This window comes from Natator depressus, chromosome 4 (genome assembly GCF_965152275.1).
Source record: "Natator depressus isolate rNatDep1 chromosome 4, rNatDep2.hap1, whole genome shotgun sequence".
NCBI classification, from domain to species: Eukaryota; Metazoa; Chordata; order Testudines; family Cheloniidae; genus Natator; species Natator depressus.
The window spans coordinates 122,387,358-122,414,097 of record NC_134237.1 but is presented as its reverse complement, the minus strand read 5'-3'; the positions used below and the strand labels follow the sequence as shown (position 1 = coordinate 122,414,097).

The 26,740-nt window shown below is 42.1% G+C and overlaps 1 protein-coding gene across 1 annotated transcript in view; it reads right to left on the bottom strand.

The window, feature by feature from the left end:
* POLN (DNA polymerase nu) overlaps positions 1-26,740 on the bottom strand; it is a 204,122-nt gene that overhangs the window by 77,883 nt on the left and 99,499 nt on the right. Inside the window, exons 14-16 of the mRNA XM_074952070.1 lie at positions 21,340-21,396; positions 20,437-20,490; positions 20,120-20,185 (exon numbers count right to left, since the gene is read on the bottom strand). Of these exons, the coding sequence (XP_074808171.1) occupies positions 20,120-20,185; positions 20,437-20,490; positions 21,340-21,396 (177 nt within the window). The remainder of the gene's footprint in view (positions 1-20,119; positions 20,186-20,436; positions 20,491-21,339; positions 21,397-26,740) is intronic.

The following is a 26,740-nucleotide window of genomic DNA, read 5'->3' as shown; positions in this document are numbered from 1 at the left end:
AAGATGGGCACTATATTTTCCCTTTTCCAGACTTCTGGAATCTCTCCAGTCTTCCATGACTTTTCAAAGATAATTGCTAATGTCTCATATCTCCTCAGTCAGCTCCTTGAGTATGCTAGGATGCATTTCATCAGGCCCTGGTGATTTGAAGACATCTAACTTGTCTAAGTAATTTTTGACTTGTTCTTTCCCTAGTTTAGACTCTGATCCTACTTCATTTTCACTAACATTCACTATGTTAGACGTCCAATTGCCACCAACCTTCTTGGTGAAAACTGAAACGAAGTCAGTAAGCACCTCTGCCATTTTCACATTTTCTGTTATTGTCTTTCCCCCCTCATTGAGTAAAGGGCTTACTCTGTCCTTGGTCTTCCTCTTGCTTCTAATGTATTTGTAGAATGTTTTCTTGTTTCCTTTTATGTCCCTAGCTAGTTTGATCTCATTTTGTGCCTTGGCTTTTCTTATTTTGTCCCTACATACTTGTTGTTTGTTTATATTCATCCTTTGTAATTTGACCAAGTTTCCACTTTTTATAGGACTTTTTTTTTTTTTTTTTTTGAGTTTTAGATCATTGAAGATCTTCAGGTTAAGCCAGGGTAGTCTCTTGCCATACTTCCATGAGAGCCTGTACCTCTCCAATTTTTCTAGAAGATGTAATTGCTACCAAAAAAGAGTTTTTATAGATAAGTGCAATAAGGAGCAGCTTCCCATGGGTTCAAATGGTGGGGGGGCGGGAGCGATTTCATTAAACCTGCCAAAACTACATTAAGTTCCCATGGGGAAGGTAGTTCCCTTACTAGTGGCAAAACACAAATTAGGTCCTTAAGAAGTTTAACCATAATGGGGTGGAAAAACCTGTCTAGCCTTCAAGAGTTCGCATCCTTGTTGTGTGAATCAAGGGCACCAGAAATGTACTTGGCATACCCCGATTGAGGGACTCTCCCTCAACTAAATGGCACTCACTAGGCAGGGGACATGGGTTCCAAAGCCCAGTGAGTTGAGCAGAGGTGGACACCACTTTGTACATGGTGATGTGAGCCCTGCTTAAGGGTCTTAGACACTGTTTGACCCTTTTGCTCTTCACTGTGTAACACAAGAGTTAATTTAGACTCAATTGAGAATCTTGTTACACATCCCAGAGCTGAAATCACTGATACTTAGGTCTAAGCATTAGACCTGCTTTGGTACAGTCTCTCTGATACAAGAGACTGTCCAGTGTGCACCAGCAGTGAGGCTCCCCCACTAACAGCTGAAATCACTGAGAGCTGTGTTAAGTGGTGGGACCTGAAGACATCCTGGTGGATCAGCAATCAGCTGGCAGGGCAGCCAGTGGAGAGGTGCGGCAATCAGCTGGCAAGGCAGCCGGCAGAGAGGAACAGAGCCCCACAGAGCACCATGGTAATCAGCCAGCAGGGCGGCTGGCGGAGAGGAGCAGAGCCCGGCAGAGAGGCATGGTGATTGGCCAGCAGGGCAGCCAATGAAGAGGAGCAGCGAGCAAGTGCCAAGGCAGTGGATCGAGTAAGGTGCTTCTTATCCCTCCTCCACTCACAGTGGGAGTGAACTCTGCAAATGTACCTCTGAACTCTGGGTTTGCACTGACCAAGGAGAACAACTGTGAGTGGGGTGCAGAGAAAGGACGGCCATATTAAAGGGACTTTTGGTTGCTGGATTTAAGAATCTGAGGGAAAAGGCACTGCACAACTTACTTGGGGATGGGTCTTTTGCTAATGGCTTATGTTTATGAACCTTTTGTGTGATGTTTTCCCAAATTAATGCCCAGTTACTTCCCTCCTTTTATTAAAAGTTTTTTTTGCTACTCTCAGACTCTGAGCTTGTAAGAGGGAAGCTTGTTAGAGGCACCAAGGCAGTGGTGTGTCATTGTCCCAGGTCACAGGGTGGGAGCTCGAGCCGGTTTTGTGTCGTATTGTTGAAAAGGAACCCCTAGATACTGAACCCGGCCCTTTTTGCTGCCAACTCTGACTGGCAGAAGGGTGACAAATCTATTAACCTTTAGTCTGGTCATTGTGCAACTCCTGACCAACCCATCAAAATGGTTGTTTGGAAGCAGGCGCAGAGTGGGATAAAATAGTAGCCCAGGCAGGAGGTCTCCATTTCTGCAAGCACTGCCTCTTTCCTGGGGGCTCCAAGATTCTTTGATGGAAAAAGGAATCAGGTGATGGTCTCTATTTGAAGCAAGTGAGAGTATGGCCCAGGAATCTTTCAATGAGTGAAGTATCTCATCAGTTTTCACACTGAAAAGATCTAGCACCCTCAAAGGGAAGATATTAATGAAATTCTATTATGCCACATTATAGATGTGTGCAATATAATTTCAAAGGCATTTACAAATCCAAATTCATCCTGTTGACACGAAGATGCAAACTACACTTGCTTATATCAACCTTTGCTGCTGTGCTCCAGGGGCATTCACTTGGGAGAGGGCAAGTGTTTTTGTGGAAGTGGAAGTGGAAATCAAGTAGGATTTCCGTAAGGGACTGAGTGGGCAGTTTTAGTTTGCACCAGAGCTCCAAAGTAGCACCACCAGCAGAGGATGTCTAAGACAGTGGTTTTCAACCTTTTTTCATTTGCAGACCCCCCAAAAATTTCAAATGGAGGTGTGGACCCCTATGGAAATCTTAGTCTGCGGACCCTCAGGGGTTCATGGAACAATGGTTGAAAACCATTGGTCTAGGAAACAAAGTGAAGCAGCACATCCCCAGCTAGCTTAACAAAACCTACAAAGCAGTCAAAATAGCTCATATTTGTGACTGTGCTGGTCACCTGTCTCTCTCTGAACAGAAAAGGTTTACAGGTACTTTACAATAGTATAAATCTCCCTTCAAAAGGCTAAACTTCCCTGAGGAGCTATCTGTCAGGATGTGCATTAGCAAAAGGCCACCGGTGAATTTGGCCACAAGTGAATATTTTATTATGTTCTAAAAATATATTTTAGTTCATATTATCTTGGATTGTGCGAAAAATCATAGAATCATAGAATATCAGGGTTGGAAGGGACCTCAGGAGGTCATCTAGTCCAACCCCCTGCTCAAAGCAGGACCAATCCCCAATCAAATCATCCCAGCCAGGGCTTTGTCAAGCCTGACCTTAAAAACTTCCAAGGAAGGAGATTCTACCACCTCCCTAGGTAACGCATTCCAGTGTTTCACCACCCTCCTAGTGAAAAAGTTTTTCCTAATATCCAACCTAAACGTCCCCCACTCAGAAATCATTTCTGAGCTACTAATTTTAACTGTTCTAAACTATTGTTCATATGTTATCCTTGTAGTATGTTAAGGATAAATAGCAGCAAATAAATGGAGTATGAATTTTTTTTTAAAATAGCCCCTAAAATTATGCATATACATTTTATATGCACACTTATTCAGTTTGTGTACACTCAAAAATTCTGTAGCAGAAAAATGACTTCCTTAATTTTAGAGGTAAGATTGGTGCCAACTGGAAAATTTTGCCAAGTATGAATGAGCTATTTAAACATTACATTTTTCTTTTCGGTTGAAGTTTTGGGCTGTTGGCTAGAAGACTGATTAAAACATATTGTGCTTCCAAAATTTGTGATGGAGCCTACCAGTCTGTTTTTTACAAATAGAAATGTTTTCCTCTGTATTGATTTCTGTATCACAGTAGGTGTTTGTAAGCTTTGCACTATTTATCTCCAACTACAACCCCGAACTACGTAACTATATATAAAAAGATCATCCCAAATACCTAAATAGGGTTTAGCTGTGTTTCTGCCCTCATCTTATTATTTCAGTGTTACAGATCCCATCACATGATGCTCCAAGCTTTTGAGATCAAGATGCAACAAAGCATGCTAGGATTTGTAGTTTCCACACAGACCACGCCACTATATTAATTATGCAGTTTGCTATGTTACATAGATTGTGCATAAGGTTAAGATTGTCAGTTATTATTTTTAGTAAAAGTCACAGACAGGTCACAGGCAATAAACAAAAATTCACGGAAGCCCTGACTGCCCCTGACTTTTACTAAAAATGACTATGACAAAATGGGGAGGGGGAGTCCAGCACCCACCACTGCTGTGGCTAGGGTGACCAGATGTCCTGATTTTACAGGGACATTCCTTTATTTGGGACTTTTTCCTTATACAGGCACCTATTACCCCCCACCCCCTGTCCCGATTTTTCACATTTGCTATTTGGTCACCCTAGCTGTGGCTCTGGGGTCCCCCTGCCACTCGCAGCAGCTGAGAGTCCTGGGGTCCTGTCCCCCCGCCCTTCCTCCCCGTGGCAGCTGGAAACTGCGGGGCCTGAAGCAGAAAATGTCATGGAGGTCTCTGGAAATCATGGATTCCATGACATCCGTGATATAATCTTAGCCTTAATTATGCACGCTGCTTTCCAAAATTGCCAAAGGTATGCACAGAACTTACAGTGGGTATCATAAAGGCAATTCTCACATAATTAAGCTCTGAGGCAGGGGCTGTCTTTTTGTTTTGTTTGTTCGTTCAGTGCCTAGCACAATGGGGTCCTGGTCTTTGACTAGGGCTCCTAGGTGCTATGGTGGTAATAATAAATAACAACCTTTAATAATTTGGTTATAGTTACCATAGAATTCTCAATGCTTCATTTGTTCAATTGCTTTAATTATGTAAATTCTCATTACATTCTTGTCAGTATGCTCATTCACTGTGGAGTAGTGAGTCCAATTCTGGGTGCTACACTTTAAGATGTGGACAAATTGGAGAGAGCACAGAGAGCAACAAAAATGATAAAAGGTTTAGAAAACCTAACTTATGAGGAAAGGTTAAAAAAACTGGGCATATTTAGTCTTGAGAAAAGACGACTGTGGGGGGGACCCAATTACAGTCTTCAAATATGTTAAAGGCTGTTCTAAAGAAAATGGTGATCAATTGTTCTTCATATTCACCAAGGATAGGATAAGAAATAATTGGTTTAGTTTGTAGCAAGGGAGATTCAAGTTAGATATTAGGAAAAACTTTCTAACTATAAAGGATAGTTAAGCATTGGAACAAGTTTCCTAAGGAGGTTGTAGAATCCCTGTCATTGGGTTTCTTTATGAACAGGTTAGACCAGGGGTTGGCAACCTGCAGCTCCGGAGCCACATGCGGCTCTTTGGCTGTCCCCTTGTGGGCAGCCGTTTTTTGAAGGGATGCGAGGTGGAGGCTCTGGCAGGGAGGTGCTTACCACAGGCGGCTCCCAGCCGGCGGCACAGCAGGGCTCAGCAGGCTGCCTGCCGGCCCGGGCCCCATACCACTCCCAGAAGTGGCTGGCTGCTGGCATGTCTCTACATCCCCCTTGGGAGAAGGAGAGCAGCGGGTCCCCATGTGCTTCCCATGCCTGCAAGCACTGCCCCCGCAGCTCCCATTGTCCAGTTCTCAGCCAATGGGAGCTATGAGCATGGTGTTGGGGGTGGGAGCAGCGCGTGGAGCCACCTCCCCCCCGCCAGAGGCACACAGAGCCGTGACAGCAGCCAGCCGCTTCCGGGAGTGGCCTGGGGCCACGGCAGGAAGGCAGCCTGCTGAGCCCTGCTGCGCCTCCGGGTGGAAGCCGCCTGTGATAAGCACCTCCCTGCCAGAGCCTGTACCTCACACACTCTCCCGCACCCCAATCCCCTGCCCCAGGTCAGAACCCCTCCTGCACCCAAACTAAGACCCCGCTCCCCCCTCCTGCACCCCAATCCCCTGCTTTTTAATCAAGGAAGACTGGCACCCATCAGCAGAGGTGGGAGGTTTGCATGCAGGGGTTTCGGAGTCCAATACAAAGCCAGGGTGAGGTTCTCATAAGCATATAATCCACTGCAGCATGGGCGTAGTTATTGTGTCATCTCAGGTACACAATGCTCCTGGCACCCCGTGATTCAGAAGGGCAGAGACCACTCAGCCCCCAGGGAGCACACACATTGTACAGTGACATCACATTACTGTGACCCCCCTCCAGGATACTGGCCTTATTCAGAGCCTCATTTGAGGGATTGTCACATCACTGCACGCCCTGTAGCAAATGCATTTTAACATACCCAAATCTGAATGCAAGTATTTGCAGGAGAGATGGGTCCAAACTTATTTGTATGTTAGTAACTTTTCAGTAGACCCAACTGAGATCAAGTCTCCATTGTGCTAGGTGCTGTACAAACACAGGGGGTGTGCCTACATTGCCATCAGAAGCATGACTGCAGCTCTGATAGCTTTAATCCAGCTACCCTGGCTAAAGATAGCAGTGCAGATGCAGCGGCATGGACCCACCATGGTCTAACACTGTGGCTACATACCCAGGCTGTGGACAGACTGGTACAGTCCTTGTTGAAGCACCTAGATTCTAGTCGCATTGAAACTATTGGTGAGTAGTAATAACTTTAATATGTTCAATTATTATTAGTTGATAAATTCTAACTCTACAAGTAGCTTTGTGTGTGATGCGGCTCTCAAAATACTTTGGTCAAAGCCAAAAACAAAAAAATGGCTCTTCTTCTTTGAAAGGTTGCCGACCCCTGGGTTACACTAACACCTGTCAGGGATAGTCAAGGTTTACCTGGTCCTGCCTCAGCAGATGGGGGCTGGACTAGATGACCTCTTGAGGTCCCTGCCAGCCCTAAATTTCTATGATTCACTTTAAGACAAACACCAACAATAACAAAAGAAGGTGGATAGAGCATTTTAGTCTCCAAGAATGTAAATCCAGCTCCTTTCACAAGCACTAAAACCTTAATTCAAACACTTTTAAAGTTTAAAACAGCAAAAAGAACTGTAAACACATTAGAACTTGACAACATGTACATAAAAAAGTCCAAGACTCTTTTGGCAGTACTAATGCAGTCATAGTCATCTTGTGACTACATAGTATTGGGACAAATAAATAAAAAGGAACATGATCCAAAATTAAAATATGCTTTGAATGCAAGGGATACTCAAAGAACAGAGATCTACTATAATAAATGGCATGTGTGTCCTGACTTTCTCTATCAACATGTCAGCACATCTGAGTGATGCATTGTTTTGTATCAGCTAAAAAATATGACACTGAATTGCTTTGATCCAAAGGTCTAAGAATATGCCTAGACAAAGTCAGTCCAATTTCTCATCCCTGTTAAGACAATCTACCATTATTTTAGTGAAGCTGATGTCACAGCATACTTATCTGAAAAATGCTTGCTGCTAACTCTAGATAATGTTAAAAGAAGCCTTTCAACTAGATGCCTCAAATGAACATGGTAGAAGTGTCACTTATGTGCCAATTTCCATGGTGTTTTTCAATAAAGACCCAATTTTTTTCTTTATTTATCAAGACATACTAAAACAGGTACAGCACAAAGTTTAATGGCTATACTGTAACATTACTTGCCCATTTCACAGTATCAATATTGGATAAGCAACGTGTGTGTCTAACTACATGAAGGCTGTGCATAACAGTACTCTTATCTTCATACAAAGTGTATTCTTTCTTTCAGATAATCGTGCAAATGTACAATGTATCTTTGAACTTTTAGAATTTAAAAGAAGAGAGTCATAGCCTACTGGTTCCTGTAGCTGAAACAGAAAAATTTAATACCTTTAGATCAAGCATTGATCACTGTTTGATGAATGTCTATGCCTAAATTTAAGTAAATACTAACGATTGCGCTTGAGTGTTCTAGAATTCTTTCCAACTGTGCATAGAAATCGTGCATCTGTTCCTAACTAAAACTTTTATTATATGAGGACTTTCTAAAATATGCTACAGTCTTAACTGTACAACTGTTGTGATGCTATGGATGTGTATTTCTACCCCTCTCTTTTCTGCTCCAAAAGAAGCAGTATTAAAAAGGATATGTTTCCTTTCAATGAGACTTTCTTGGCAAGATATTTTAAATATATGGATTACTGTGTTTCCTAAAGGCAAGAAAAAGTACTTACCAGTTAGTTCTTATATATTGCTTCTTCAGAGTCACACTGTAGGAGTCATACACCATACTCATAAGCTACAGAATCATTGATAACAATGAAGCCAGTAGGGGGCACTTCTCCACATGCAAGTATCTAGATAATTTATGGCCTCAGTCTATAAAATGTTCCCCCTGTATCCCTATTCAGTTCCTTTCTGGCTCAAGGCATCCCAAAAAAGTCTCTACAGAAGAGAGAATGAAGAGTCATGTGGATCTGCAGAGTAAGTAACCTTCTTTCCTCCTTCGTGAAGTGCCTCTTTAGATCAATACTGAATTAAACTAAGTCAGCAGTATCATGATTCAGCAGGACTGCTTAGAAGAACTCAAACAAGGATAGAGCCACTGCCCTCCCAAACAACGACTATAAATCAGTTCTAAAATGAAAAAATGTCTAGGTGCCCACTTGATAAAATTTTAAGAATAGAAATATTACACAGACAAGCAGCTGATGTAGACATTCCTCTCAGAATGATTTCTTAATCTTTCTGTTTCACCCCCTGCTCATAACAGACATAAAGACAATGAACTAAGAGGGCTTTGGCCTTTGGACTTCTCTCCATAAGCAACAATTAAACAACAAAGTTACAGTAAGGCTTAGTTCTTTCCAAATACTAATTATATCCTTTTAATATCTAGTCTGTGCAATCTCATTTCCCCTGTGAGGCCTAGGAAAAAAATATAGGGAGAGTTATATTGTTTTAATTATCGTAAAAAAAAATCTGTTACCATCCTTAGCAAAAATTTCAGATGAGATTTAAAACACATTTAATCCCTTATGAAAGGTACTATAGCAGGGTCAGCCACAAGAACCTCCAATTTCACTTTCTGAAATCTCCAACTTTTCTGTCCACATACATTCTTAGCATGGACTTAAGAATTCCATTGAACCTCTTTGTCTCTGGGTAGTAAGGAGCAGACTTTAACTGTTTTATCCCGCAGTTCTTCCACAATTCACTCAATATTCAGGGACATAAAATTTGACCCTCTATCTGATAGGATTTCCTTTGGAAAGCCCACCCTGCGGAATATAGAGAACAGTAAATCTGCAACTGTCTCAACTTCCACATTTGCCAGGTGACTGCCCTCTGGATATCTGGCAGCAAAATTGACAACTAATATGTATCTTTTCCCAGTTTTGGATGGCCTAGGAAATGATATCCATGATGACCCTGTAAAGTGTAATTCTTTAATCACAGGCAAAGGCTGCAACAGAGCTTTGTGGCAACCTGTTGGTTTCTTCCACTTCTTGGTCACAAGTTTTACAATACTACTTAACTCCTGAATATGGGGCCAACAGAAATTTTTCTTAAGCCTCATAAGTTCTCTGTATTCCCAAGTGACCTGCAAATGGGCAATTGTGCATTAATTGTAGCAGCTCTGCATGATGCCTTTGGGGAACTATAAATTGACTCAAGGGTTCCCCAGGACATCAATTCTTCCCGACTGTGGCTTCTGTGTACACTCTGCCCTCTTACATAAAGAGCCTACCCCTGTTTTCGCTGTTGGGGCATCAGTGCAGATAGCCTCCTTTATACTTTCTAGAGAAGATCAGCATCTTGCTCTGTGGCAAACTTTGCTGTGTTTTTGTTTATATCCAAAGCTGTCTTACACAAAGAGGCTGATTTCTCAACTCCCTGCTCTGAAGACCAGCTGCTACTTCCTGCCACTAAGGTTACGGAGGCTTCTCCTCCTACAAGGTCAGTGTTTGGGGACTCACAATTATACTCTTTCTTACTGAGAGTTATAATTTTAACAGCTTTACGCAAAGACCTTTATTATTACCCTTTAACATATCCACCAGAATGGTATCCTTTATACTAATATTTGAAGTACCTTTTAAACTTTCCCACTCCAATTCTATTTAGGCTAAAAGGCACAGTGGCTTCAAATTTTCCTAATTCAAGGAGTATAACATTTTCCCCTAGGTGGAAATCAGCTTCCAAAACCATATATTTTCTGACCAGAGAAATCTGGGCATTAGTGTACCTGCACCCTTGACATATCTTGCCATTTACATTGGCATCTTTAATAAACTCTTTATCAAATTCCAATAGATCAGCCCTTGCAAAATTCACTAGGCAAAATTCACCCCCTCTGTGGCTCCTGAGTCTAAGACAGCCACATTAATCTGGATTGAACAGGGTTTGTACTTGGATTCCCAGTGATTAGGGAAATCTTATTTTCTATGCTCAGTGGAGCCACATGACTAGCCCAAGTATACAGGATAAAAGACAATACGAAAAGAGGGAGAAAAAGGAAGTGAGAATTCTCCTTTCACTAAATGAAAATCAGCAAATCAACTGGCTATAAATTTTCAAAAATTCTAAATGCACATAACACCACTACCATAAGGTAAATATTTTCTACACTCTTTTATGCTATTATCAGGTCTTTCATTGCATACGTACCCGGGGCAGATGCAACCTGTAGCAGGTATCTTCCATAGCAAGGACCACAGGATCTTTTAATCATAGAGTATGCACTTGTCGAACAGTATGTATGCTTGGCTAAATTTCAGCTTGTTCACTCATTTACATTAGTTCTGAAATATTGTTTGGAGATGTGATTTTATTAAAAACAATAAATAATTTGAAATATATTTGTAGATTTTCAGAACATTGCCATGTTCTCCATCCTGAACATGAGAGAAGACACGAGAAAAAAAAACAAAACAAGGGAACATGGAAAAACTAATCATACAACCTTTCATGAGTAGTTATCAAAGCTGCATCTGTTTTACAGAATCACTGCAATAGTGATACATGATAGAATAGCAACTATCATCTTAATAAAAGGCAAGGTACTTGTATATCCTTATTTCAATTAATATGCCATTCCATACTGAAATCTTCCTAACATCTGTTATGACTTTCTTTTGCTATAAATGTTCTTAGGCTGAAAGTCACATCTTATGATAGATGGAGAAAATAGCAAGTGAATTTTTATTTCACTGTTAATTTAGGAATGTAGTCAGTACATTTAATAAGAAGATTAGCAGCAAAATAACTAAAAACAGCAGCATGCAGAAATGGAAGGTAAGATTCTAACATATGTATTCATTCAAGAAAAGAATTTATTTAGTTATAAAAATATACTCAGAAAAGGGACCCCCATTAGCTCTATTTATAATAAACACAGATTATCTACATCAGAATGAAAAGAGGATAACTAGGAATGGTATGGTACTGTAATAAAGGAATTTAACTGAAGAGTTAAAGTGTTTTATTTTTAGCTTTTCACAAATACAAAATGTATTCAGTCATCCAGTTGTAAATAAACATTTATAATGCCTACAGAAAGATCACAGTTCCAAAATGCACTGTTGTTTAAGGATGTGCTATATTACTATACATCGCTTTCTGCTGCTAGTGAGAAATGAATCAGCTATGCACTGTATATTTATAATGCAGGTGAAGAAATCAAACTCCAGACACACCAGCGTTGAGGAAAAATAGAAGAAACAAAGTTAAACTAAACTGGGTCATGGGGGGAGGGGGAGATAATGTGAACACTACTGCATAAAACAACAAAAAACCAAAATAAAAAACAACATCAAAAGTCACATGCACTGACTGTCGAGCATGTTGATCTATTCAGGGTAAAGTCTAGTTCACTGAAAGCCAAAAAGAAATATTTGAGAGTTGTGGAGCTGCTGGGGGACGGGCTAGTGGAAAGTTACTGTAAGTCACAAAATCACAGAAATGTAGGGCTTGAAAAGGGACCTTGAGAGATCATCTAGTCCATCTCCCGCCTCACACTGAAACAGGGCCAAGTATACCTAGACCATCCCCGACGAGTGTTTGCCCTTGGTAGCCTATTCCTTATAGATAGAAAAATCTCTCTTGCTGAAGATCAAGCCAATTACTTCTTGTCCTATCTTCAATGGACACAAAGAACAACTAATCACTGTTCTCTTTATAATGGTCCTAAACATATTTGAAGACTGATCAGGTCCCCACTTCACTCTTCTCAAGACTAAACATGCCCAGGTTTTTAACCTGTCCTCAGGGGGTCATGTTTTCTAAACCTTTTATCATTCTTTTTGCTCTTTGCTCTTACTTCACTATGGAATCCTACAGACAACTATGTACAAGAAACCCACGGATCACATCATCTACCTTCATAGGTCTAGTAACTACCCCAAAACAAACAAAGAAATCTGTTATCTTTAGCCAGGCACTCAGATACCACAGAATATGCCCTGAGGAGAAAGTCTGGGATATACACCTTAACACACTCAAAACTACCATCACCAAACAAGGACACTCCACCAGAGAAGTAGATTGCATCATGGAATGGACCACCCAAATACCTCAAGAGAACCTGCTTCAATATAGAAATAAAACCCACTCCGACCACACACCCTTAATTGTCACCTACCACCCCACACTTGAACCCATACAGTGTATCATCAAACAGCTACAACCCATACTCGATGGGGACCCCATCCTGAAAAAAAATCTTTCCTGAACCCCCTCTTCTGGCCTTCAAACAACTACCCAACTACTCCTACCTCATCATCAGAAGCAAGTTCCCCACAGACCAGGACACACCAACTCAAAGCAGCACCAGACCCTGCCAGAAACAACAAACACAAAACTTCTACAACCAGGGCTAGATTTCCAATTAGTCACAGTAGGCATGTGTGTTGGGGCGCCGGCATTCTAGGGGCACCTTACCTCTCTAAAACTGTGTGCAACACGAAGGTCAGCCATAGGCGGGAAGCAGCGGTGCTGCAGATGCTGTGCCTTGGGGTTCATAAGGTGTAACTCTGGCCCCAGCTACAACGATCAGTGCCCCCGCACAATACATCTTTTAAGATTCATGGGTCGTACACTTGCTTATCATAACACATGGTGTACCTCACTCAATGACTAAATGCCCCAACAAACAACTATAAGGGTGAAACCAGACAACCACTATGCTCTCAAATGAACTCACACAGGAAAATGATAAAAGACAAAAACACCATATCACCTGTGGGTGAACACTTTTCACAAAGCGATCACTCTATATCTGACCTATCAGTCCTCATCCTCAAAGGAAACCTGCACAACACTTTCAAAGGATGAGCCTGGGAGCTTGAATTCATAACCTTGCTAGACACTAAAAATCATGGTCTTAATAAAGACACTGGATTTATGGCTTATAACAACAATCTGTAACCCTTAACCCCCCCTTTTTGTCCTATAACTACAAAAATGTTAATGGGCCACATCACCTTGAATGGTCCCTCAGAATGTGTGTTTACTACTACTTATGCTAAACTATCTGCTCTATCTTGTATTTAGCTGTGATACTCTGAGTACCTTTCCCAAACCTGAGGAAGAGCTCTGTGTAGCTCCAAAGTTTGTCTCTCTCACCAACAGAAGCTGGTCGAATAAAAGATGTTACCTCGCCCACCCTGTCTCTCTAATATCCTGGGACATGCCTACAACACCACTGTATTTGGCCACTCTTATCAATTCTGACATACTCACTACACCTCACATCCTGGTGTCGTATTTATTTAAAAGGTGACATGTAATATATAGTTTGCTCATTGATTTCACTGTGAAATGTTTGGAACAACACTGTAGGTGAAATTACGGGGACACTGATATTATGTCTGTCATCTGGCACTGGGCTACATGGACCATTGGTCTGACCCAGTATGGCTATTCTTATATGATGTCTTGGATACTATGAGCAGACAAAGGGGACAAAACGGGATTTGCCATATAAAGGGGAAAGAAAATATGGTGGCAGATGCCCTGTCCAGGAAAGATGATTCTGACCTGCTGCCTCCAGGTCAGCCAGTGGTTAACCCTCCTCCAGTTTTGTAAGAGGGGAGGTGTAACCTTAAGAGTATCTCACTGCCAGATGGCAAGGGACTTCCTAGTATGTAGCTGTGAGTTTCAGCTGGCTTGACCAGCCCAGTGTATGCTAACTCATTATTGTCATAATCTGTATCTAAAATGGGTCACATAAGGTATCATATGTGAACTGGTGACACATTGGTGATTAATATCATTGTGAAATGTATGTATTAGCACTACATGAGGAATTATGGATACTCACTAATATTATGCTTTAAAGTCTGTGATCCTTCCCCACAGAAGGACAGATCTCTCCTGCTGATTTCCCAGACCAGTGTTTGTGGACGTTTGGAAGGAAATAATTGTCAGCATGATGGATTACATCTCTACTCTGAGTGAATTCAGTGACAGACTTTAGCCATGCAAATGCCATCTTTGGGCTCAATGGCCCCATTAAAATTTCTTCACTGCCTGAATATCAACCATATTACACAGGGGATATTTCTCGCTCTTACTTGGGTGCTGTCCCTAACTCCTTCTCCCATCCACACACAAAAGCCTCTCACCCAAGTTAAGTGGTGATTTTTAAATGGGTTAGCTGGCACAGGTGGGGTGTGGATTAGCATGGTTTCCACTTTCACCTGGAGAGTAACCTGCCATGCACTCAGGATGCAGACTAAATCATTTGAGTGCCGACAGTCTTCCAATGCCTTCCCAAAATTCCATCCATGTGTCCAGAGGGACAGACAAGTTATCTCACAATTCACTGGGCAAGAATCAGAGCAGCTCAGCTTACTGTAACACAAAAGAAAAAACAGTTACCTTTCATAACTATTGTTCTTCGAGATGTGTTGCTCATGTCCATTCCATTGTAGGGGTGTGTGCTCGCCTGAAGTTTTTCCCTCAGTTGTATCCATAGGGGACTGCCTCTGGTGCTCTCTGGAGTGGTGCGTATATGCGCTGGTATAAGGGGTGCTGCCGGCCCTCTCCCTCCCTCAGTTCCTTCTTCTGGAACTCCAACAGAGGGGAAGGAAGGTGGGTCATGGAATGGATATAAGCAACATCTCAAAGAACAACAGTTACGAATGCTTGCTCATGTCCATTCCATTGTAGGTGACTCCCAAGCAGTACCTTCAGAGGCAGGTAGGAGTTCATAGACAAGTCAATCGCAACACAGCTCTGCCAAATCCAGCGTCATCCCTGGCTTGCTGGATGATAGCATAATGCGTTGTGAAGGTGTGCACCAACGACGATGTCGCAGCTCTACAGATGTCCTGAATGGGGATATGGGCCAGAAATGAGGCCAATGATGCATGAGCCCTCATGGAGTGAGCAGTTATTAATGGTGGAGGCACCAGCCACGCCAATTCATAATAGGTACGGATGCAGGTAATGATCCAGGATGAAATCCTCTGAGCCGACACTGGGAGGCCCTTCATTGTGTCAGCCATTGCAACAAAGTATTGAGTCAATCTGCGGAAGGGCTTAGTACGCGCAAGGTAGAAAGCCAGGGCACGCTGGATGCCTAGGGTGTGTAGACGCCTTTCCTTGTTGGACGCATGGGGCTTTGGACAGAAAATTGGGAGGAAGATGTCCTGGTTGACATGGAAGTGCAACACCACCTTTGGCAGGAAAGCAAGATGGGGACGCCGTTGGACTTTATCCTTGTAGAACACCGTGTACAGGGGCTCCAATGTAAGAGCCTTAATCTCAGACTCTTGCCTCGCTGAGGTAATCACTACAAGGAATGCGACCTTCCACAACAGGTGCGAGAGAGGGCGCAAGAGGCCCAAGGCTCAAAAGGAGGACCGGTGAGCCTGGAAAGGACCAGGTAGAGATCCCATTGGGGAACTGGATCCTGGACTGGAGGAAACAGTCTTTTGAGGCCCTTCAGGAGCCTGATCATCCTCTCATGTGAGAATACCAATCTACCGTGGACGTCAGGGTGGAAGGCCAATATGGCCGTCAAGTGCACCTTGATCAATGAAAAGGTAAGGTCTTGATGCTTTAAATGAAGGAGGTAATCCAGGATGGACTGCAGAGACATGCTGACCGGAAAGATGTTTCGCTCTGACGCCCAGCAGGAGAAGCGCTTCCACTTTACGAGGTAGGTAGCCCTAGTGGAGGGCTTTCTGCTTTCCAGAAGAACCTGCTGGACCTGACTGGAGCAGGCCTGCTTCTCAGAGTTCAGCTGCCCAGCATCCATGCTGTGAAATGTAGAGGGGTGAGATTCGGGTGCAGCAACTGCCTGTGATCCTGAGAGAGCAGGTCTGGACGGTTGAGAAGAGGCCATAGTGTTGCTACGGTCAAGTCCACGAGCGTGCCGAACCAATGCTGATGAGGTCAGGCCGGGGCGATCCTAATGACCCGAGCTTTATCCTTCTTGATCTTGGAAAGGACCCTGCTGATCAGAGGGATTGGCAGGAAGGCATACATCAGAGTGCCCGACCATGACAGGAGAAAGGCATTGGATAGTGGGCCACTGTCAAGGCCTTGCAGAGAGTGAAACTGGTGGCATTTTCTGTTCTGCCTGGTAGCGAACAGGCCCACTTGGGGAGCTCCCCACCTCTAGAAGAGCATCCTGATGACCACTTGTAGTGAAAGAAGGACCTGCTGAGGTAATCTGCCAGTGTCTTCCAAACACCGGGGAGGCGGGAGGCTTCCAGGTAGATCGCATACTGGATGCAGAAGTCCCACAGGCATAGGGCTTCCTGACAAAGGGCTGATGGGTGGGTTCCCCCGTCTGCTGACATAGAACATGGAGGCCGTGTTGTCTGTCAGCACCTGCATCACGCGACCAGACAGATAGATAAGGAATACCTCGCAAGCCAGGCGGATGGCCTTGAGCTCTCTGACATTTCTGTGAAGCGACAACTCTTGCAACCATAGGCCCTAAGTCTTGGGAGCTCCGAGGTGCACACCCCAACTGAGGTCAGACTCATCTGACACCAGAGAAACTGTGGGTCGAGGAGTCGCAAATGGAACATCTTCCAACACTGGATCCAGTTTGGACCACCTTTGAAGGGAGGTGAGTACCTGGGGCAGGATCGTGAAGAGCCTGTCCACAGGGTGTCTGGCTGGAGAATAGATCAATGACAGCCACATTTGAAGGAGCCTTAGCTGCAGCCTTGCATGCCAGACGACATAGGTGCACGCAGCCATGTGTCCTAGGAGTCTGAGGCAGACCTGAGCTGTAGTGAGCAGGTGTGCGGTGACTTGGATCAGATCTGACATTGCCCTGACCCTGGCCTGTGATAAAAATGCTCGGGCCTGTGTGGAGTAAAGGACGGCTCTTATGAACTCTATCCTCTGAACAGGAACCAATGTTGATTTTTGTTTATCAGCAGGCCCAGAGCTTGACAAGTGACTCGCAACCTTGCGACACTGAGCTGCACCTGCTCTTTGAAGCGGCCCTTGATGAACCAGTCGCTGAGTTAGGGATAGATCTGGATACCTTGACATCTGAGGGAGGTTGCGACTACTGCCATGAACTTTGTAAACACTCTTGGTGCTGTCACTAGGCCAAATGGGACCACCACGAACTGGTAGCATGTCTGACCAACCACAAACCGTAGGAAGAGACAATGCAGGCAAGTAAATTCTTCATTAAATTGTTACTCCTTACTTTTTTAGTGGGGTGTTGGGGTTTGGGGATTTTTGGGGGGACTGCTAGACTTGGCCTGAAAAACAAAGGAGTATATCTCTGTTCCTTGTTGAAGTATTAAAGCTGCCGGGAAGTCCTGACTAATGTCTTGTGATGATCTCAAGCATGCTCATGATGGGAGATGTGAACATGAGACACAAAATGCCCATCAGTTTCTTTTGTGCCTTATACTCTTCACACAGAAAACACAAATGGATCAGATTTTTAAAACTCAACCTTCTTTAAATGCACAGTTTGCCAGCATAAGTAAGGGTGCAATTTGCACAGTTGATAAGAACATGGTGGTAGTGCAGTAAGACTAACCTCACATAAGGGAGCACATTGTGAGATCCTGGTCAAAATTAGACCCTGTATAGTCGTCCCTTCAATATTTTTGCATAATAGTGAAAACAGAAGCTGACAATCACTGCAAAAATTGTATATTAGTTGTATATTTATGAAAACTATAAGAAAAATTTTGTTTTGTTTATTTGAAACAGGAGGGAAGATATTGGCTAGATTTTCAAAAGTGCCCAGCACCAACAACTGGGACCATAATTTCAATATTTTCAATAAGAGTTGAAGAGTGCTGACTGTTATTTAGGTGCCTAAAGGGCAGCAGAGTGTTTTTTTAAATTCTGGCCCCACTTCTGGAAATTCTGGTCATAGTGTTAATACATACTACGATGCAAGTATCAGTTTACTGTGAAATACAAAAGAAAAATGTTATGTTTAGTTGAACTATACTGCGTTACAGACAGAATAATCATCAACCTTTTAGCATTCTCCTAGTTCATTTGTCGGACTGTAGTATGTCAGACATAAGTGCTTTTTCACAAACATTTATAAACCAAAATCATGAAAAGTATAATGTAAATAATGTAAAATGACGATAATTTTGAATGCTGGAGTGTAAAAACACTATTTTCTCCTCCTGTCCCTCCATTTATACACTTTGAAGAGCTCAGGTTAAAAATGCATAACCTTCTTCTGTTTGCCACATACCCACAGCCAATTTATATGGCATGTTATCTAATGCTGACAATGAAAATGTCTAAAAATACAATCTTGTGCAAGAAACATGCACAAGATACTTTGTAATGTCAGAGAAGTCATACTGAAACATTTTAAAAACTTCATATACACAGTGCACTTATAAGCAAACATGTTCCTCTGCCTCAAAAAAGGCATGAACAGAAATCAAATTAGTTTTATTTATTAAAAGACATGTCAGTACTATTAGAACTAAGGTACTTGTTTTGTATAAATGCCTCTTGAACGTTTCTGTCTATCTAGGTAGTTATGGGGTCCCATCAATGTCATAAGAAGTAATCACATTTAATATGATTTAGTAATTCAAGATATCCAGAATTAGGTTAGAAAACCAGTTAGGTTTCAATATAAAATGAAATATAGACCCACTTGCATTAACATAAGAAAGGTAAGAACAATTAGCACATCTTAAATATATGTGTTAAGTGCTGATCTCTCTTTAAGTTTCTGCCTTAGTTCCCTCATTCTTTAATCTTTACATTCCCCAAAGCTATTAGCAATAATTGTGGCACATTATTTTAAATACATTTAACCAGGTTTAGCCTTTTCTCCTTTTTACTGTACATGTACACTACAATGTCAGAAATAGCAAAATGTCATTAATTTTAAACATTCATACTGATAAGATCTGATACATATTTATTTTTTGGTTTATTATTTTTTGACCCAGTGAAGTTGACATGACCTAAGACGTGCAAGCCCCAGAAGGATGCAGATAAGGCTCAATGGCAGGCTGACCTATTCAGTAGAAAGATCCCAACTCCCCTTAATACTGCCATTTCACAAATGGAAAAGGGAAATTATGTAACTTGACCAATGTCACAAACCAAATACATGTCAGACTCAAAAGTCAAATCCAGTCACTCTCTGCAATCTAAACAAATGGCAGATGAGTTTTACTTAAGCCTTTTAAATAAAAAAGTCACCTTGAAGCAGAGACCAGGCCTCAGAATTGCAATCCAAAAAGACGAAAGTTTTGGAAAATTAGGAGCAACTGAAAACAGGAGTTTATATAATGGGTGTGATCTGGCACTCATTACAGCTCTAGCTACAAGGAGTAAAGAATTAAGGTAGAAAATTAAAAAAAGAAAAGAAAAAATAAATAGAATAAATATACAGACACTGAAATGAAACAAAGTTAATGAGACAGAAATTCAAAGAAAAAGTATCATCTTATGTATTGGGTTTAAAGGCATGAAGGGTTATGTTACAAGGTGTGGGTGTGATTTGCTGTCCTTGCAGAGCACAATGGCTGTACCTCAGGTCAAAAGTTTTCACTAATTGCTCTAACAATATCAGGAACCAGAGGCTACATGGCTCAGAACAGAGGATTTGTAATATCCCTGTCTCTTTTAGGTAACCTAAATGCTAAGCAATGAATATTATACTCTGTTCTAAAAGTAGTTGTCAATATTATTTAATGTAATCTGTCTAAAGTGCAATACCCACTTAACTATATATTTTGTTCCTCTCTCCCATCTACATACAATATTGAAATTACTAGTTCTTTGATCCCTCTGATAGCCAAAGGAATACTAGTTTGGAATTTTTCATGCATATTAAAGAGCATGAAGCAAAATTATGTAAAGGGAGTGTATATTTCCATTTAGCTAACCTGGAGCCCTCTATTGGACATGGCTGACAATGAAATGCATTTTCACCACACTTTCTTTGAATGAAGAAGGCTTCTAAAACACTCACTTACAGGATCCTTGGCTGAAAGTCTGCCAGTCACAGTTCCTGTCTGATTCCATGTAGATGAAATAAATCCCTTTAGTCAAGTAAAAAAAAAAAAAAATACAAATATAAAAGCATGTTGTAAATTGTTGCAGAAGTCAATATGTGAAAATGAAATTTTACTCTAAAGCTTATATATACTATGTTATCAATATTTCCATATAAGTAGAAACAAGGATCATATTTTTAATAAAAATGTTATAATTTTAAAAAACTTCAGAATTATTTCAAAGCATCTTATATAGAATACTCAAATTTACAGGGGGAGCTTTTTTATATTCTTACCTTTTTCATGCATGAAAGTAGTCCATCCACATAGGTTGACTTTATCTTGTGAACCTAAATTAGAAAAAGAGTTTAGTACTTCTCTCTCTCTCTCTCTCTCTCTCTCTCTCTCTCTATATATATATATATATATATAGAGTTATGTAAATTATAAGAGGTTTTCAAGTGGAAACTCATACTCTTCAACCCATTGACAACTATAGAAAATGTGTAGATACCGCAAAACATTTTCAATAGAGAGGATGACAGACATATTCAATAATGGTTCAATACACTGACTTTAATGGTGTTGAATATTTGGCTCTAGTCTGAATATTTGGCTATGCAGGTGTTGCAGTGTGAAAGTTTTAGAGTTTGGCACTCAGAGATGCAGAAACAAAGGATGACACAAGGAAGCCAAAGACTGATTTTTTAGTTTTACTCTGGAAACACATCCATTGAAAACCCAATTGTTAACTGAAATGGGCATACTAAACTAATGCTGTGATGGATTGTCAGCAGACTACTGTAAAAATAAGAAATAGCAACATATCAAAAAGTCCACTGATGTAGACCCTTACAATCTCGAGCTCTTTTCTTGTTCCAGATTTTCTCATTGGCAGTGCACTGTATCACCAAACCAATTTTGTTAGTGAAGTTTTCTAAAATTGTTTGTGCAACGAACATTTAACAAAAAATGTGGCTTCAGCTGTTAACTGCAAAAAATCTCGTGCAAACCAAACTTATTTTTGAACTCATACTAAGAATTTACCTATTGCTCCAGAAATATGAAGATTTAAAGAAATACGTGAAATCATATGCTAGCCAAAAGATTCTCAGACAAGTGGTGTAGTAAAGCTATATTTTTCTTCAGTTAATTCTTGCTTTCAATGCAAATATGTTCTTTATGAAAAATGAACTCACCTGTCGGTATTCTAAAATTATCTTAGGCAATGGATGAAGATCTTGCAGTTTATTTAACTGGAGAATAAATAAAGAATTTGACTTAGTAGTGTGCTAGTTATTTAATTAAATTTTGTTATGTTAACAAACTTAATTTAGCATTTAGAATACTGACTGATTTCTAGATGGCTGAAACCTGAATACTACCTCTTTTAGTAGTTAGGAGCAGCATCAGTAGTGTTAAAGGTCAAGCAGAATTTCTAGAAGCTGAGAAGTGGGACAGGAGGGGACTTTTCATAGAATCAAAGAATATCAGGGTTGGAAGGGACCTCAGGAGGTCATCTAGTCCAACCCCCTGCTCAAAGCAGGACCAATCCCCAATCAAATCATCCCAGCCAGGGCTTTGTCAAGCCTGACCTTAAAAACTTCAAAGGAAGGAGATTCCACCACCTCCCTAGGTAACGCATTCCAGTATTTCACCACCCTCCCAATGAAAAAGTTTTTCCTAATATCCAACCTAAACTTCCCCCACTGCAACTTGAGACTATTACTCCTTGTTCTGCCATCTGCTACCACTGAGAACAGTCTAGATCCATCCTCTTTGGAACCCCCTTTCAGGTAGTTGAAAGCAGCTATCAAATCCCCCCTCATTCTTCTCTTCCACAGACTAAATCCCAGTTCTCTAAGCCTCTTCCCATAAGTCATGTATTCCAGTCCCCTAATCATTTTTGTTGCCCTCCACTGGACATTTTCCAATTTTTCCAAATCCTTCTTGTAGTGTGGGGCCCAAAACTGGACACAGTACTCCAGATGAGGCCTCACCAATGTCGAATAGAGGGGAACGATCACGTCCCTCGATCTGCTCGCTATGCCCCTACTTATACATCCCAAAATGCCATTGGCCTTCTTGGCAACAACGGCACACTTTTGACACATATACAGCTTCTCATCCACTGTAACCCCTAGGTCCTTTTCTGCAGAACTGCTGCCGAGCCATTCGGTCCCTAGTCTGTACTGGTGCATTGGATTCTTCTGTCCTAAGTGCAGGACTCTGCACTTGTCCTTGTTGAACCTCATCAGATTTCTTTTGGCCCAATCCTCTAATTTGTCTAGGGCCCTCTGTATCCTATCCATACCCTCCAGCATATCTACCTCTCCTCCCAGTTTAGTGTCATCTGCAAACTTGCTGAGGGTGCAATCCACACCATCCTCCAGATCATTTATGAAGATATTGAACAAAACCGGCCCCAGGACCGACCCTTGGGGCACTCCACTTGATACCGGCTGCCAACTAGACATGGAGCCATTGATCACTACCCATTGAGCCCGACAATCTAGCCAGCTTTCTATCCACCTTATAGTCCATTCATCCAGCCCATACTACTTTAGCTTCCTGGCAAGAATACTGTGGGAGACCATTGCAAAAGCTTTGCTAAAGTCAAGAAACAACACTCATCCACAGAGCCAGTTATCTCAACATAGAAGGCAATTAGATTAGTCAGGCATGACTTGCCCTTGGTGAATCCATGCTGACTGTTCCTGATCACTTTCCTCTCTTCTAAGTGCTTCAGAATGGATTCCTTGAGGACCTGCTCCATGATTTTTCCAGGGACTGAGGGGAGGCTGACTGGCCTGTAGTTCCCCGGATCCTCCTCCTTCCCTTTTTTAAAGATGGGCACCACAGTAGCCTTTTTCTCCCGATCGCCATGAGTTTTCAAAGATAATGGCCAATGGCTCTGCAATCACATCCGCCAACTCCTTTAGCACTCTTGGATGCAGCGCATCCGGCCCCATGGACTTGTGCTCGTCCAGCTTTTCTAAATAGTCCCTAACCACTTCTTTCTCCACAGAGGGCTGGTCGCCTCCTCCCCATGCTGTGCTGCCCAGTGCAGTAGTCTGGGAGCTGACCTTGTTCGTGAAGACAGAGGCAAAAAAAGCATTGAGTACATTAGCTTTTTCCACATCCTCTGTCACTAGGTTGCCTCCCTCATTCAGTAAGGGGCCCACACTTTCCTTGACTTTCTTCTTGTTGCTAACATACCTGAAGAAACCCTTCTTGTTAGTCTTAACATCTCCTGCTAGCTGCAACATCCAGGTGTGATTTGGCCTTCCTGATTTCACTCCTGCATGCCTGAGCAATATTTTTATACTCTTCCCTGATCATTGGTCCAATCTTCCACTTCTTGTAAGCTTCTTTTTTGTGTTTAAGATCAGCAAGGATTTCACTGTTAAGCCAAGCTGGTCGCCTGCCATATTTACTATTCTTCCTTCACATCGGGATGGTTTGTCCCTGTAACCTCAATAAGGATTCTTTAAAATACAGCCAGCTCTCCTGGACTCCTTTCCCCCTCATGTTATTCTCCCAGGGGATCCTGCCCATCAGTTCCCTGAGTTTGTCAAAGTCTGCTTTTCTGAAGTCCAGGGTCCGTATTCTGCTGCTCTCCTTTCTTCCTTGTGTCAGGATCCTAAACTTGACCATCTCATGGTCACTGCCTCCCAGGTTCCCATCCACTTTTGCTTCCCCTACTAATTCTTCCCTGTTTGTGAGCAGCAGGTCAAGAGCAGCTCTGCCCCTAGTTGGTTCCTCCAGCACTTGCACCAGGAAATTGTCCCATACACTTTCCAAAAACTTCCTGGATTGTCTGGCATCAAGAAGCAGAGTAAATTCTTCACTGCTGTGAATGCCTGTGTATGACGCTCTGTACCTCGGGGGAACACCCAGCATGCCCCCATGTTCATCCTTAAATGATTGTGTGGTATCCCTTGCAAAAGTTTGTCATGTCAGGTGTCTTCGGAAGGCTCATGATGCACTGAACATTGTTGTTATAGTGATGTTATAGTAATTGTTGTTACAGTAATGTTATAGTAATGTTATAGGTTGTAATTTCATGTATATAGTTATGAGGCTGAAAATGTGTCTTCATGGCTTAAAATAAGTCCAGGCAAAAACTCTCTAATAGCACCTCATCAAGGCATGTATGGGACAAACCCAGCCCAGCCTCACAGAAACAAAGGACGCTGGCCTCAGCAGCAACAAAAGGATTAGTTGGACTCAAGTGAGTCACCCCCCCTTCCTTTGGTCAGTTTGGGACTGCGATGAGGTAATGCTCACCTGACTCTGACGGGGAGGGGGCAAAGCCAAGAGGGAAGAAAGAACATGATAAAAGGGAGAGATGTTTGCTATGCTCTTCCTCCCTCTTCCACCTACATCTACAGACACCACCAACAGCAAGTGATTGAAGTGCTAGCGGATCAAAGGGGAGAGCCTGGCTGAAGGACAACCAGCCAGTCTCTGGTGAGAAGCATCTAAGTTTGTAAGGGTACTGAAAGTGTTAAGATCAGCTTAGAATGCGTTTTGCTTTTATTTCATTTGACCAAATCTTACTTGTTAGATTTTAAGTGATTATAAGTCAAAACATATCTTTGTAGTTAATAAATCTGTTTGTTTATTCTACCTGAAGCAGTGTGTTTGGTTTGAAGTGTGTCAGAGACTCCCCTTGGGATAACAAGCCTGGTCCATATCAATTTCTTTGTTAAACTGACAAACTCATAAGCTTGCAGCATCCAACAGGCATAACTGGACACTGCAAGGCGGAGATTCCCAGGGTTGTGTCTGGGACCGGAGATATTGGCTAGTGTCATACAGTTGCAGAATCCAAGGAGCAGCTTACATGCTAGAGGCTCTGTGTGAACAGACCAGAAGTGGGGGTTCTCAGAGCAGGGTAAGGCTGGCTCCCAAAGTCAAAGATTGGAGTGACCTAGCAGATCACTGGTCCAGATAATACCTTAGGGGAACATCACACTCTGGCATAGTTGGCACTGAGATCATATTTGGTCGATGCGATGATGCTGAAGTTGACAGTGTAGTTTCTGGAACGGGACTCAACGGTGCCCATTCTTGCATTACGGTCAATTAGTGATGCTGTCTTAGGCACTAATTTGGAGGAGGAATGTTTGGTTCTCTCTTGCACTCTAGTCGACTCCCTTTCCCCCTGCTTTACAGAGTTTGTGGGGGTGGAGATCTTCCTCTGGTCAAATCCGGCATCAGTCCTTCGTATATGCCTTGCCCAAGCACTTGAAACAACTGTTGTGCAGGTTCCTCACAGGCATAGGCTTTGACAGGAAGCACATGGTTTGAAGCCTAGTGATCAGGGCACGACTCGGTACTGGCAACAGAACCCCAAAATGGGGAAAAACAATAAAAGCAAAATGTTTAAACTACTAAAACTTACTAACGACAGTAACAACTAACGATAACTAGACTATGTACATAAAGGTTGAGAGAAAACTGCTCTAGCAATTGACAGGCATTCCAATGACTGTTACGGGTAGTAAGAAAAAAAAAAAAAACTATCGGGGACCAGAGGTGGTTCTGCCCTTTATACCTGCATGCAGTGGTGTGCGGCAGCAGAGGGCGCTTGAGCCACCCAAGAGATACTGATGAGGGAAAAAGTTTCCTATGACCGTGTGCTGGGCACAGAGACACCAAGAGCAGAATGCACATGTGCAACCACTCAAAGAAGAATCTGTTCTCCATGTCTCATAATATATGACTAAAGAAATATCCAATGAAATTGAAAGGTGGCAAATCCAAAATCAATCAAAGGAAATAGTATCTCACACAACACTTAGGTAGACTGTGGAACTCATTACCAAGGACTTGTTGCTGAGGACAAGAACTAAACAAGATTCAAAGAGGGATTGGGACATTTATACAGACAAGAGCATCCAGATTTATTATAGTTAATGCTAACTAACAGAGTATGTTAGTAAAGGAGATGAAACTTCATGTTTTAGGGTTTACGCACATTTCTAACTATTATGGATTAGATTACACCTGCAGGGGGGCTGATTGCCTCATACCTGCATATTGTGAGGTTTATCACACATTCCTCTTACGTATACTGTGCTGGCAACTGTTGGAGGCAGAATACTGGACTAGATGAACCATGCATCTAATCCAGTATGATAATTCCTATGTTCCTATGACACAGAAGACAGGTTTTTCCATGACTTTGTCTCCCAGCCTCTGAATCAGAAGTAGTCCACATTTTTGTTTTTGACTGATATAGAAAACTCTGTCTGTGGTATCCCCTATCTTGGAATATAGACTGCTGCAAATTGTTGTTCAGTTCTCATTTCCTTGGAGACAGTTCTGAATGTCGAGTTTCCGCATGAATATATTGAAAAGCTGAAAGTACTGCACTCCAACTTTTCACTCAATTAAGTCAGTCCAAAAGACTTCCATTCTCAACTGACAGTTGAGGGTGCTACTTTGTTACATAAGCTACAGCTAGTGGATAAGGTAGTATCTTTCATTGGACCAACTTCTTTTGGTGAAGGATACAAGCTTTTGTGCTTACACAGAGCTCTTCTTCAGGTCTGAGAAACTAACTCAGAGTGGCAGTGGCAGTTGCAGGGG